This window comes from Xiphias gladius, chromosome 17 (assembly GCF_016859285.1).
Source record: "Xiphias gladius isolate SHS-SW01 ecotype Sanya breed wild chromosome 17, ASM1685928v1, whole genome shotgun sequence".
NCBI classification, from domain to species: domain Eukaryota; kingdom Metazoa; phylum Chordata; class Actinopteri; order Istiophoriformes; family Xiphiidae; genus Xiphias; species Xiphias gladius.
Window position 1 is genome coordinate 9,678,683 of NC_053416.1, and position 15,229 is coordinate 9,693,911.

The 15,229-nt window shown below is 40.2% G+C and overlaps 1 protein-coding gene across 1 annotated transcript; it reads right to left on the reverse strand.

Annotated features, from left to right (window-relative positions):
* Window positions 1–532: 532 nt before the first annotated feature.
* LOC120802306 (RING finger protein 145-like) lies at window positions 533–15,064 on the reverse strand. The gene is made up of 12 exons (XM_040149983.1): window positions 14,887–15,064; window positions 11,520–11,771; window positions 9,481–9,589; window positions 7,197–7,288; window positions 6,067–6,302; window positions 5,709–5,884; window positions 4,671–4,811; window positions 4,366–4,548; window positions 3,692–3,839; window positions 3,292–3,414; window positions 2,916–3,149; window positions 533–2,745 (listed from the first exon to the last, which is right to left on the reverse strand). Exons 2-12 carry the CDS (start codon window positions 11,701–11,703, stop codon window positions 2,077–2,079), a joined length of 2,295 nt encoding a protein of 764 aa, XP_040005917.1. The 5' UTR covers window positions 11,704–11,771; window positions 14,887–15,064; the 3' UTR covers window positions 533–2,076.
* Window positions 15,065–15,229: the final 165 nt, after the last annotated feature.

The following is a 15,229-nucleotide window of genomic DNA, read 5'->3' on the forward strand; positions in this document are numbered from 1 at the left end:
AGAACACTGAACTGGTGGGAAGCTTTAGAGAACTCAAGCCCTGATCTTGTTTATATGTCAACACTCCTCTGGTTGAATATAGATGCCATACAGAGCAACATTTATATACATTACACACAAACAGATTGGGCTGTTTCCTCGTACACAAACACATCAGAGGGTATTTGGTTGCTGACAGCCATAGAACAGCTTTGGAGCATTGCTAGTATGAATGATGTTAGTGCAACTCAGAGTGAGCGCAACTCAAAAAAAGAAAAGAAAAGAAAGAGAAATGGCAGAAAAACATTGGTAGCAAGGTTAGAGCACACTGGGGACGAACAAATAAATGCTATGGTAACAGTGGCAGCGTGCAAGCTCTACGTATAATGGTGCATCAGGACTCAGCATTCTCAAGTTTTAGTCTTTCAATTAAAACACTCAGACTTTTCAACACACACACACATACACACACTTCTCACCATCCTGCCCCATCCGTTAAAAACAGGAGCTGACAGAGTATGTGTATGTGCTTGCAAGCATATGTTGGGGGGGGGTATCAAATGGCTAAATTTGCTGGTACTAACATTTCATGGAGTGAAGTGACTGAGCAGCAGGAGGATAACGATGGTCTTAGAAAAAACAGGCTGCTTGGATGTGATTGGATGGAGCCAGGTGATTGGCTCCTACCATGAAAGAGTCAACAACTGCCAAACTGATGGCAAACTTGGGATGGACTGGTTCAACAGGAGGATGAGTGCGGATGAGTACCATGAATGAAGTAAAGCCAATGTAGACAAATTTTGGGCTCCTTGCCGGCTCTGTGGGCATAGTTACACTCCACATTTTCACAATGCTGACGGTTCAAATACAAACTGTGGCCTCTGATACATTTTATCTTCCTCCTCTGTCTTTCCCTCCCTTGTGTTCAGTCCATCTGCACTGCATGCTGTCCAGTAAAGCAGTAATGTAAAGATTACCTTAAAAATAACATCTCTTTAACAATAATACAAAAGTTTGGCGATGAGAACTGAGAACTGTTTTTGCTGGGACCAGCCAAACAAGTCTGATTCAAATATTGAAGCAGTATAATAGAGAAAGCTTGAAACACGGAATGAATTAGTTATTCCATGTGAACTTGGTTATTTATTCACACTGCAACACTTGAGTAGACCACACCATGTATCCTCTGCTTAGCACCAGGCTTCAGGTCATGTGATGGCCTCAAGAAACAACATTCAGTCTGTTAATGCTTAGTATTCACTCACACACATAACTACTGTCATCCAGCAGTGAAAACCAAACATCTTTATCAAAACTGATGGAGAGATCTGCAGACTTTATGAAATGTTAAGACTTTTTCACTGTTTAAGATGCAACCATCAGTTATCAATAGTCTATCAAGGCTCTCCAAACCTCTACCCACTACTTGTGAGATCATGGCACATACAGCGAAAAACTCAAACACTATGAAATGTCAGCAATGACAGGGAATATGCACATACAAAAGGCAGGGTGGGAGCAACCATCGCATGAAATGTCTGGGATTGAAATGAGCAGGACAAAAGCATTATTTTAGAAATGTCAAAGTGTGTCTCTTATCAATGTAAAAATCTTAGAAACAGCAAAAATGACTGATGTAATACTTAAATTTCATTCACGATTTCACATTTCAAGGACATGATGTAGACATCCCAGTTATTTTTGAGATGAGATTACTGCTTTCCCCTTTTTGCATTGAGTTTGAGTTCCCCCAAAAAGAAAAAATAAATAAATGAAAAAAAGTTATGCCCACCCTAATGAAATCACTGCTGGCAAGAGTTAAACTCAGATACATTTAGATAAACTGTTCCAAGAGAAGTGCCTTAAAATGGCAACATATTGTGAAGTTGGAATCATCTGTAATGCTCAGTGATGAATATTTGCTTGGAGACTGTTCTGGATTTTTTTTCTCTCAAAATGGATATGAAGGGGTTTGAAGTTGAATTTCTGACATGATGGGATAGCCAACTGCTGGACAAGTAGAATATAGGCAGATGGAGTATTTAGATCAAGTGTTTATATGTGCATGCATGTATGTTGTGTGTGTTACAGTGGGGCTCAGAGGGTGTGTGGAGGAGAAAACTGTTCCTCAGAAAGGTAAGTGGGCTGGTCAGGCTGTGATGATGGACCGGAAGATGACTCCTGGCTGTCCAGTGGGGAGGCTGGGGAAGGCTCAGGTTCACCAGGGGTCATCTCGGCCTGGGCCTGTAGCTGTGAGGATGAGTGGTTAGAGATGCAAGGGATGGAGGTGGGAGAGAGAGATGGAGGAGAGGGGGCTATGTCCAATGTGTCAGAGGAAGAGGAGGAAGACGAAGAGGGATGATCCGTGAGTAACTGTTTCTGCAGAGAATCAGTAACGAGTGGGGAAGAAGAAGAAGATGGTGGAGTCTTGACAAGCTGCTGGGGAGCTAGGGGCACACCAGAGGAAGAGGGAGAAGTTTCTTCAGGTGACATGCCAGGTCCTTTTTCTCGCTCCTGCTCTCCCGTTCCCTCCTCCTTTCTATCATCTGGAGGAGAACCATCTTTCCGCTTTGCTGTGGCTTCTTCCTGCCCTGCAGGGCTCTGATTGGCTGCAGGGGTGTCTTGGTTGGGGACACTGGCAGCCGGTGATTGGCTCTTGAGTTGCGAGTGGCAAAGAGGACATGTCTCCTGGACATAGAGCCATTTCTTCAGACAGCCAGCGTGGAAGAAATGACTGCATGGAGTGATCACAGCTGTGTTCATGTCCTGGAAGGAATTAGTACAAAAACAAAAACATATGCATGCTCCGTTGTTACATTTCCTTTGACATTTCATTTATTTGAAAACCACTTTGGCCAATGTTAATATGTATCAAATAAAATTTTACATTAGCCTAGCTTTACATTGAATCCCGAAGTTAATTCCTGAGCTCATACCTGGTAGCAGATGGCACAGATGTCGTTGTACTGCTCCAGCTGTGTGTTGCTGGCTGTGGGGAGGCTTTTGATCTTGTTTACAGCATCTCTCCTGAGCAGGAAGCTCTGCCAGCCCAGCTGGGCTCTGAGCCAGACATTATAGTAGGAGTGGACTAGGATGATGGTGCTCCCCATCACACTCCACTCCCCGAATACTGTCTCTGACACGCCATAGCACACCACACACACCGCAACCTGGCAGAGAAGGAAATCAGTGACAACAAGGCAGAGATACTGATGCCATATTGCACGACACTGCCTTTGCCACATGCTGCCTTCTCGCTTGTGCTCCCTTGAGATACTGTATCCTTTGTTTGTTTGTGTGTGGAACACTTACCAGGAATTCCAGCAATCGATAGGTCCCATTGACACAGTAGATAACTTCATCCATGTTCTCAACCGGAGCCTTACGAAACTCCTCCACCATGAAGAGGACGTAGATCAGCAGAGTGCCGAGAACCTGGGGGTGACATGAGGAAAGTTTTTCAATGTAATTCAATTCAATAATTAATCTCAAAGTAAAATGTTAAAAGATCCTTAGTCTTCATATTTTGACACAGTGGATAAAACGGACAAGTTTTAAAAACAGGATTTCTCTTACATCTCTACAAACTTGTATGTGTATAATTACATTCACTGTGATTTAATGTTATAAAAAAAAAATTCAAACAAAAAGAATGGTAGTTTGTGTATATGCTCTGTACGTGTGCATGAGCTGCTATGGGCTTGTGTGTCACCTGCAGTGAGGTGAGGATGGATGAAGAGATGATGATGAGAAGCCAGAAATCCATGTGGAAGAACTGACAGATCATATAGGCCATGTACGCTGGAAAGATCAGCAGGAACAGGCAAAGAGACACTGCTCGGAAGTGCTTCCACAAACTCCTAAAGGACAGACAGAGAATTGAGCAATAGAGAAGACGATCATCTTATCTGTGCCAACATGGGCATTTTCTTACACGCATTCAGTCAGGATACTTTTGTCATTTTAAAAAGCATTGCTTGCGTTTTTAGGTAATTGTAAACACATATATGTTAGTTAGTTTTGCCAAAATGCCAAACCACACTAACAGTATAACATCTTCAAGTTTTGTCTATATCCAGTTACTTGTGTCTGAGATATTATGTGACAGGGGATTGAATGAGTAGATATGTAGATGCCAGTTTAATTTTATACCTCAATCATTTCCATAGGACATAGTCAGCGGCAGACAAAGTTCAAAATTAAAATTTTACTATTCATTTGCCACTTTTTTGATTTTGTTAATTGGCACTTGGTATTATCATCACCATACATTTTTTTTTGAAAGACATATGGCACTTTAAGATTCTGAAATATAAATGTAAAGCAAAGTTAAAAAAAAAACAACTTAAAATTATTACAACAAAATGTATTGTAAATGTATCTTACTTGTCTCTGGATGCTCCCAGAGCCAGGACTATGGGGTCCGCTATCTCTAACATGGACTGCAGGATGGAAGCAACAACGATGAAGAGGATGATGGACAGGAGGAAGGCTCGGTGGATGACCTGCAGCTCGATGAGGCCAGTCTGGACAGCGAGGATCAGCAGGGTGATGCCTTCTGTCATCCCCCTGCATAGATAGATTTAAAAAAAACTTCCAGAAGTTATTAAAAGTAGAAACACATACAAACAGACACCATCAACACATACCAACAGACACACATGCATTTACAGACATATGTACTGACTGACCTGTGCATGGTGTTGTCATTCATAAAGGCTCTGTAGCCTTGCAGGTAGAATTTGCAGAGTGTGAGAACCCCCAGAGCGATGAAGGAGACAGTGAAAACCAGACCCAGCAGGGAGTACGGTGTACTACAACACTCTGCAATACTGGGGACGGGGAGGGAGGACAGAGCATGTGAGAGGAGGAGAAAAGTGAAGGTGAAGCTTGTAGGCAACTTTGCTGAGCAGAAAACAAGAGAATAATTTCCTCTGGGTTGTGTGGAGTTCTTGTTGGATAGTAAGACTAGTAAATTCTGCTGTCCGGTGATGAACCTGACTGGTAAATGTAATTACCAGCAGGACGATTCTTTACTCAATGTAAATTCAGAAAATCATAGTTATATGATATACTGATCTGGCTCCTATAAGGTGAGAGAAGGTCAATGTAGAAGCCCACATATTATTAGTTAAAACACTGGTACAGATATGTCTAAGGTAGTGCTGCCATGAGCTTAAACATCACCACTCTAAATCTAGGAATACAATGGCTCTAATTGTGGGACGGTTATGTCAGTCTGTCAGTCAGTCTATTCACAGTTTGGTCCAGGAAAAGGTATTTCAACAATTACTAGTTCATTTGCAAAAAATTTGCTATGAATATTCAGTCACTTACACGGCCTAGTGACACCATCAGGTAAGCAACCATCTGATTCATGACAAATAATCTCAAAAAATAATGGCCTGCTTTTCATGAAACCTGCACAACAGCTTTAACTATGCTTTGTACTCTATGTTTCTGTATTTCATCTTACATGATTAAGTTCACTTTTGTTCAAATTTAATACATTATACCAATTTTTTCAATATCTCAGTTTAGTGTTGCTTAGCATATTTCGTATATGGTAGCTAAGTACATCACATTTACACTTCAATTTTGAACAGGGCACGTCACACAAAATATATAATGTAATATTCATCATCATTTTCAAACCACACTCTTAAAGAGTCTGTGATGTACAATCTATGATGTCCCTCAAAGCCTAACCGGTGGTGCTATGGTCTTACCTGGTAAGAAAGAGGAAAAGGAGCCTCTCCCTTGAGGTAGGCTGGTCTCTGGTGCTGAAGTAGGAGTAGATCTGCAGCGCGAACAGCAGAAGCCAAAAACACATGAAGAGAACTGGAAGGACCAGTTGGTTCCATAGAGACATACCCAAAGCTAACAGCCCATACACCTCCACCACCTGGAGGACAGAGAGAGCGATAGATAAAGAGATAGAGAGGAGGACAGATGGAGGTAATTGGGACAAAGACAGAACACCATTAATATTACATATATGGAAATCTCTCAGGACTACTATAGATGAAATATTGTAATGAAAACTGAAAAAACTCGCAACATTAGACCACATTAATAATTTATTACCTGAGCCAGCTCCCGGTAGGCAGTCTTAGCCAGGTTATATGGTACCAGTAAGTTAGAAGCCAGGAAGTAAATGACCTCCAGGCCCGTGAAGATCATGGAGAACTTATTGATGAAGACAATGGTCTCCAGTGGAACCAGACACAGTCTGGCCACCAATGGGAGAAGGTGAGCAGAGAAAAGCCAAATCCTCTTGGTCTGCATCACGCAGGAACAGAGTGTACACACCACCAGCTGACCTGAAAGAAGATGCATGTATACATACAGAAAAACAGATGTGCACATGTGAATATGCATGTATACACACTTAGTTAGCAACGTGTTTTTGGAATTGCTTTTGCTGATGTACTGTTTGTAATCTTTGTGTAATTAAGAGCCCACATGAAAGGTCTTCCTGTGGGAATATTTATATCTTTCCCAAAGTGGTGACAATATGGGGCCACTTTTGTGTTTAGTAGCTTTAATCTCCCCTCTCTTTCTACAGCAGTATATCTTTGTCACTGTAACCATGTTATTTTTGCTTTCTCAGGTTTTCACTGTGAGTTGAAATCAGCACTCAGTATGGTCTATTTATAGCACAGGAGACTCCATCACTACTCTCTTGCAAGATAAAACCAGGTCCTATAGACCCAGAAAAATAGCAACATATTCATTTTAAAAATGGACCAGCTTTCACAGTACTAGAAATAGTAGTTGGTCGTCAATAAGATTTATGCGAAAGTGGCCACATAATGTGACCTTAAAGTCCCTTGTTTTTTTTAATATAGCCATGCAATTTTGACTTCTAACTTTTCGACTACTTCCTCACCAGAGAGACTGGGATACAGACAAGTTACACTAAGATAATAGTTTAGTGCTTTCCTTAGGTAGTGTTAATTCTCGCAGTCACAGAAAATAGTTGACATTTCGTCCCTCTGCTCTCTACAGTTCAGTACTGCAAGTGAAAGAAGATCTTTGAAATTTATTTTCCAATCCATGAAGGAGAGAGAAGAGAGAGACCAAGTTGAAATAGAAGAAGATTAACCCATGAGTTCATAAAGGAACTACTGAAGTACATCTTCCTGACTATGTTTGGGTTTGTGCATGATACATTCATGTCTTTTCATGTATACTTTACAAGTGTAATGTTATACCTATGAGTGCAGTGGTGAATCTGTTCATGGAGAGAGGTTCCAGGTAGACAGGTCCTTCATAGCCAGACTCCAGTTCACTGCGAACATAATCCCTGACAAAGAGAGGTCAAAATGCTCAATTTACAGGGAAAATCTATTGTAACTTGATACATACGATTGACCTGCAGTGTAGCTCAGTCCCAAAATGTCTAGCCCTTCACATGAACTAACAGGAGGAAAACTCACACTAGCTATGGCTGTATGTTGTGGGTAATCTACATTATATTCTAAAGTGACTGTTAATTTAAGGCTATGGTGCCCTTGCAAATGTAATAATGATAACAAACGTTTATAATTGACAGTATGATATAAACGCATTTTCTGTATCTAACGGAATATAACCACCCATTCTTGAAATGTCACTGTCAAAGATTCATATACAATGTCGGCAGCAGGTGCCATAAAAATGTTCTCTGTCACTGAAGGTATTCATCAGATTAAAAGAACATGGGGTAGCTGCATCTTATCATGTCTACTGGTTGATGTAACTCTACATTAGAGATACACCGATATGGAATTCCAGAAACGATAACCGTAACAGATAATTATCTGTTTGTTGTGGCTGAAATGCAAAAATATGAAGAGGACAATAAATATTTATTTTTGGATTATCAAGTATATTTTTTAATACAACATCAATATTTAGAGAGCCTTCAACATCCCCAAAATAAAAAAACAATCTACTGTAAACTTGTTTTTAATAACTATTGTTGCTTATGAACTAATTAATGCTTAGCTTAAGTTATTAAACTCCCCTGTTTAGAAACGGTAGAATGCTTTTACACTGAACTTGCTAACAGCCTGTGGTATCATTCATCCTCTCCTGTCCTCCACCCTCTGATGGTGATTCGGACAGACTAACCATCTGCAGACAGGTACCGCTGGTAGAGGGAGGAGGGTCTGGTCAGACTCAGCATTAAACTCTACAAAGAATGCAACAAAGTTTCCCATACACAGCAAATTAGATTCAATTGTTATGTACTATTAGCATTCATTGGCTACAACTTGTTATTGGAATAACAAGCTCTGTATGGCAGTTTAAAACACACCTGCTGTGGATTAGGAAGGAGCAGCGAGTTGACTGCGGATGGAGCAGTCGAGGACACTCGATTCTGCAGGTTCACGCTCCGCTTGTTCAACAGGCGTATGATAAATTTCTTACTTGAAGATTATGTCGCACATATGGATTATGAGTACTGTTGTCCTTGACTCAAGTGAAATATAAATTAAAGTTAATCTCATTCTCTCTGCAGGGTTTTTGCTGAGATCAATAAGTTAAATTTAAGACTTATAAAGTCCTTTTTAATACCACTTAGCCACCTATTTAATTTAATACCTCTTTTACAAAAATATTAAATTATGATGGAAAACCAGCGGGACAATACGACCTGGTATTATTTATCATTATAATCACACTTCTTTCAGTACTTCCAAGCAGTATATAACAATAATTCTTAACAATATAAATAATAAAATTACCACTCCCTGGCACTGGATAAAAGGCAGAAAAGGGATGGATGGATTAAATTTATGAAAAATTAGGGAATTCATTTATATTCATTAAGTTGTTTCTGAAATTGACACTCTTACTTGCTACTGTAGCAAAGCAGTAGTTACAGTTTGCTACAGATTTGTTAGTGCTGAATGAAGCACCACAAAAAAGAATCAAACAGCCCCCTGTGCACACAATCCACTGTCAAAAATAATCCCACTTTTAGTTGACAGGTGTATAATATGTCCAGGAAGCCTGCAGTCAGATACAAAAACATTTTATACCTTACATTACTGCCTATGATAGGCAAAATAAAATATTTAAGACTTTTGTAAATTATATTTAAGACCTTTTAATTCCCTTTTAGGCCTATAGTGAGGAAACTAAATTCCATTCTGTATAAGATTTTTCAAGAACTGCAGATACCCTGCTCCACTGAGACTGCCCTCCTCTGAAGCTACACTGCTGTCCACTCTTTGAGTGTGAGGAGCTCAACCCTGCCCTTGTGCAAAAATGCACTGACACACAGCAGAGGAGAGGAGAGAAAGGGTTAACGGCATAGTGGCAAAAATCCCCATCCAGAACCAGGTTTCGAGTGGCATCCCCGGTCCGTAGCATGCTATGCATTATTGGACGTATCATCAGCTGAAATTCCATTATCGGCATATTAGCGACAATTAAATTTTCCTACTTATCAGCCAACAATATATTGGCCTCTGATATATCATGCATCCCTAGTGTATGTATGTATACCTTGAGACTTGGTGACCAGCAAACAGCAGCAGGGCCGTAAGGACATACAGATAGAGTTTAACCAGGTGCTGACGAGGCAGAGTCAGGAGCACCAGGCTCAGGATGTAACCTGCAAGGCAGTCACACATGCAGACAAACACAGTCACACAGAACAGATATACATAAAGAAGGAAAATATGTGCCTCATAAAATATCCTCTTTTCAATCACAAAAGTGTTATACTGAATGTGTATGTGTGTAACAGATGTTTCTTATGTAATTGCAGGGAGCTATTTTTGACAGTCAACCAGTCACTTCTGCCAACAGGCTTACCGTACAACAGTCTACTACCTAAAACCATGTCCAAAAAACTTCTCAGTGCACAGCAACAGTTACTTTGGTTTTGCTGCCTCTCTCCCCTTTCTTTCTTTCTTTCTGTCTGTCTGTCTGTCTGTCCACCCACAGCACACATCAGCACATACCAAGCCTATTGGCTCATTTACCAACTGCAGCCAAGTCTGACAGCACACATGCACAAACACAGATGTGTAAAAAAACACACAAAGAAAACTCAACACTATATTTGTCAGCTTTCTTTTAGCTAGATCAAATCACAGACACTTTTATGTGTCAACTTCACTCTCACATTAATGTTATTGTCTTTCAGTGCTTCTGTGTCACTGGAAATACACCTGACTGGCTCCCTGTCCTGCACAGACCTTATTTTAAGTTTCCATGATTGGCTTTATGGAAATCTGACTCAAGGTTTTTTTTTCTGGTAGTCTGTCTTTAAAAGAGGTTTTTGTCCATTAGATAATGAGCTACAGCTGTTAAAATGGTATGTCATTACTTGGATCACATGGTTAACAACAGCTGAGTTACACTAACAATGCACTTGTAAACATATACTCTATTCGGCATATGACTTATCACAAAATTGGCACCCACCCAGTGATAGTTCAATCAAGGGACACAGCGAGGAGAAGTGTTTTTAAAGCCACATTTCCTCGACTGGGGGAATGTTGTAGAGTTCATCACTTCACTACCGTACTCACTCAGGTTTTTGCCAGCTTGTCTGTCTGACTGTCAGAAGAATATGTTAATCAATATATATAAATCATGTATTTCTGTGAAATATAGTGGATGACTGCACTTCTGAATAAAGGAAAAATTGTGAAGGTGGTCCAAAATGGGATTTCCACCATTACAAGACTTGTATATTTTTGCTTTACTGTAAAGCTAGGACATACAGATGCAGACATGATTCCAGTCATTATTTTAGAAAACAACTTCACTTAACATCTAAGTGAACAATACTCCCAGAATCACAGACACTCACACAGCATGCACCATCACTCACACCGTTCTCCTTGTGAAGCTTTTCTCGGGCAGGTGAAAATAAACTGAAGTGCAAGGGAAACTGGCCAACCAAAAAATTGAGAAAAAGTTGGTCAACAGTTCAGGGCTGGGGCTAGAAACGCACAGTGGGAGGAGGAAGTCTGGTTTGAGGCTGTATTCATCCATCCATTTTTTATTTTACCATAGGGTAATTTAGGTCAGTGGTCACTCTCCACTTATTGTCATGCCAAACAATCTCTCATAACTGTCCTGAAATCACTACAATGCAGCGCATCCTCAGCTTCATGGCTTACAGTTTACAACCATGTGTAAACATTTAGAAACTGACCATGTTAGGTAAAGTGGGCTGACGTTGCTGAATAGAAAAAAGAAATCATGCAAATCTAATCAAGAGAGGTAAAACCACGACTGTTGGCATACTGATAAAGCCAGTAGAACAGGAGCCACTTTAGCTGATAACCCAGTCAAACAGTCCAAACAAAACACCTACTGCAGGTCATGATAACTTGAGAGATAACATTTACATATCAACAGCTCTTTATACACGTTATGTTATCAAAAGTATAAATTGCTATCTGGTGCAGACAGAGCAAAGCATTTGTATAGTGTGTTTGTTTTGTGCTAATCCTCTAAAGAATTGGTATAAAGGGGGAATGTATTTATATTGGAACAGCATGTGTGTGTGAGACAGCAACACTAACCTACGTAGTGCAGGTAAAGTGCCAGGTATTTGTACTGGAATAGGGGATTGTTGGAGAGGCTGGAACGCTGGATCTTCTGGAAGAAGGAGCTGACATCCCACCGGTAGAGGACATCCAGGAGCATGATGCTGGGAACTCGAAGACCCACATTGAGCACCGCCTCAACACGGTCCTTCACTGCCATGGCCTCAGCTTAACCTCTGATGGGCAGGCAGAACTGGCCACTAAGACTGTATGTTAACAGTAGGTGCACTGTGGAAAAAGAGAGAAGGCACAGAAAAAGATTTAATATAATGCAAGGAAGATGGGATGCAGCTCTAGAGGGTGAGGACCCAAAATACTGTTTTTCCCAGTAGAGATTCACTACCTACTAACATCAAATGTTTTCCTGCGTTTAACAGACGGGTATTGATAAATTCCCAACCTTATAACAAGTAGCATAACGTTGAATAAGCCCATTCATATTTTCAGCTGAAGCTAAACAAACATGTCCACTCACGACAGATATGACATTTTTAAAACACTGTTAATTTTGGACTTAGTGCTACAACTTGGTGCTGAAACCCAAATTATGATTTTAAGCATGCCGTTGAAATGATTACCTGCAACAAATTCACACAGTGGTGCCTTGCTGCTTCCCCAATGTTTTTGTGTGTTGGGTAGGGTGGATCAATCAGGTGGTTTAGTTAACCAAACTAAACACTATTACCAGATACAACTAATTTTGTTTGCTGACTGTGTTCCTTCCCTCACTTATGTGTGTCATGTACCCCTCTGCTGCTCAGACAGGAATGCAGGAAACATGATCCTAGGAAAACAGCTAGTCTGGAAAAGGATGTAACTGCTGCACAGGAATACCACACAGTTGTTCCAGTTCCAAAAGTGAAATTATTTATGGTACAGTATATTACACAGAGGCTTGTTAGCACGAGAAGTGGCAACATGAAGAACTACTTCACCCACAACTATGATTTGCATTGACAAATCTATCAGTCAATAATCAATCTAGACTTGATTACATGCAAATGAATCCAGGCCTTTCTGTTTGCTTCCACACACTAAGCAGCTGCACAGAAATTAACATGAACACTGCAAAGGCAACTGTGAAAATACACTCTGTGGTAACAATCTCAGGGGTTTTTCATGCAGGTGTGACACAACATCAGGCCTGACAAATGAGGCATACTTGCAAAATCTGCTTACTCACACATATGCTTCTTCAGTTTTCTCACACACTGTTCTATTTATATTTACATTGGCATAAAGGTTACAATTCTTCCTGGCATTTAGTAGTTTATTTACAATTTTACAACACTTGCTAGGGGTAGGCAATGTGGAATTAAATCACAGTATGTGAGATTTTATATCAAAATATCAAGATATCAACAATAAAGTAAATTTTCTTGAATCAACTGAGAAACCATTTATTTATAAGATAGTTAATTTATGGATATTCCTATCTGGTTGTTTTGTAGAGTCTGGGGCACTTCATCACATTGATGCAAAAATCTTGAATCTTAAACCCAATATTGCCTTATAGTTATTCAGCTCATTGATTTGCAGTATTGCCTAGCTACAATAGCCTGACACACTCAAAGATATTAAAATGGATACAGAAGTCGGTATGTAAATAGTATAGCAAAATCTCTGATGGTTAACATTTCTGTTGTCTCACAGTACCAAACCACAACATTGTTTATACCTACATATAGTCAAAGAGCAAATATTTATTTTGACCTATCTACTTATATCTACTTGACTATGCATAAAGTAAGACACATGTTCCATATTTAATCCACCAACATTTAAGAAATAAGCATTACTTCCAACTTCTACAATCTATCTATTGTGTTGGAGTCATCAGTAATGTTATCACAACTGCACAATAGTTTAGATATTGTATTGCTTATTCTTATACTAAAGATTAAAGTTTTATTACATGTTTTATTTCCTTTCCCCTGCTGAGCCCTATTGCAGTAGCTACAGCAACACTAAATTCTCAATCAAAAGAAAAAAAAAAAAACACTGAATCAAAAGAATGTCATCTCAAGCATCAAAAATAACTAAATCAATGAAACATCTTGATTCCAATTTCATGTAAAACACACACCTAATAAAACCTCTGATGGAGGTCAACAGTTACTCAAAGCAATCCGAATATACTGTTTCTGTCAGGTTAAATCCTGCTGCAGCTTCCATGTCAAAACTGCATGACAAACCTATTTGGTCCTTTTATTTCAAGACTTAAAGACTTCAAATAAATCAATGTTAACCACGCTCTCATGCTGCAGCATTGGAGCTTGAGTAAATTCGCAGCACCACAAAGTGAAATTTCAGGAAGCAACATGTTGCCCTTTTTATCCTAATGCTAACAGTGGTGAAACTCACTCCAAACAACACAGCTCCTGAAAGTCTTTCCGGAAATTCCTTGTCTACAACCTTGCAATTTGGGTGCTGCAAACGATCACTTCACATATGGGTCCAGTTGAAGTTTCCAATATGCTTATGATGCCCGAGGCTTTTTCAAAGTTGCTAATAGCAGAGTTTTCAACAATTAATACTCCTGCAGCCTAAGACAGGATCCTGATAACTTACATAACTGTGAATTCATCACGACTATCACTGGCCACAGAGTGAGATCACTTCGCAGAATCCAAGCTTATATAACCAAAGCTTTCTACCACTGTATTTTTATCGGTCGTAATCCATTAACAGCTACTGGATATGGTGTAGTAAGTCTTACTCTAAAAAGGAGTGTATTTATACCATTACTTGCTTAACTGATACACTGACAGTACAAACGTTACGGATGAGTGAGTGCTGCATCGATTGTGGTACGCCATGAACTATAGTAACCCCTCTGTCGACCACTAAAGAAAAAGATCTAGCTTCGCCGCAAAACACTGCAATACTTTGCTAACCAGACTGATTTGTATGTAGCAGCATAATATAGGTCAGGTTGAACAGTAAATGAACAGCTGCGGTTTCTCCAGGCCAGTAGGAAATACAGCTGTAACAGCGTACGTGTTGTGTCGAGAGGATGAGCTGAAACTAGCAGTCAGCAGGCACAGTGCCAGCAATTCAAGCTAACGTAGTCGGCTAGCATCGCTGTCAGTTAGCTACTGTCAACAACCGAGCTCACTTCAACACAACGGGAAATCAAAACGTAGCCGAAGAGTCAGCTCGGTCCTGACGCTGTTACTTTAGACACGTATACGCGTATTCACATACCGCTAAAAGCAGATATTTTAAAGATAGCTATGAACACAAACTGCCCCCCTCCTAGCCACTGAGTCCAACTGTAGCCTGGCTAATAAGCAGTTTATGGTGCCGGGCCAAGATTGACAAGGAAAAAAAGAGAACTTACATTCGAAGGACGATGTTCGAAATATGTACAACGGTTTCGGGATGTTTTTCGGGTCGGATATCGACCATTTTAACTCGGCACCGCCCGAGTTAACGGTCCTTTCGATGGAAGCGCCTCACACTCAAAGGATGCGGCCCACCCGCTCATCTCACCTAGCAGCCATTATCCCAAGTGCCGAGGAGGATGCACTGGGCATGCGTAATATAGTTTGTCCCATTAAATCTTCTGGCCCCACACTTGTTTTACCAGCGCTGGAAAGGCAAACGTACTTTGATCCACTGTTGACAGCTGTGGAAGAGGTAGGCTACTCACATCCTTTCCCTTAAGTAAAAGTACCATTGAC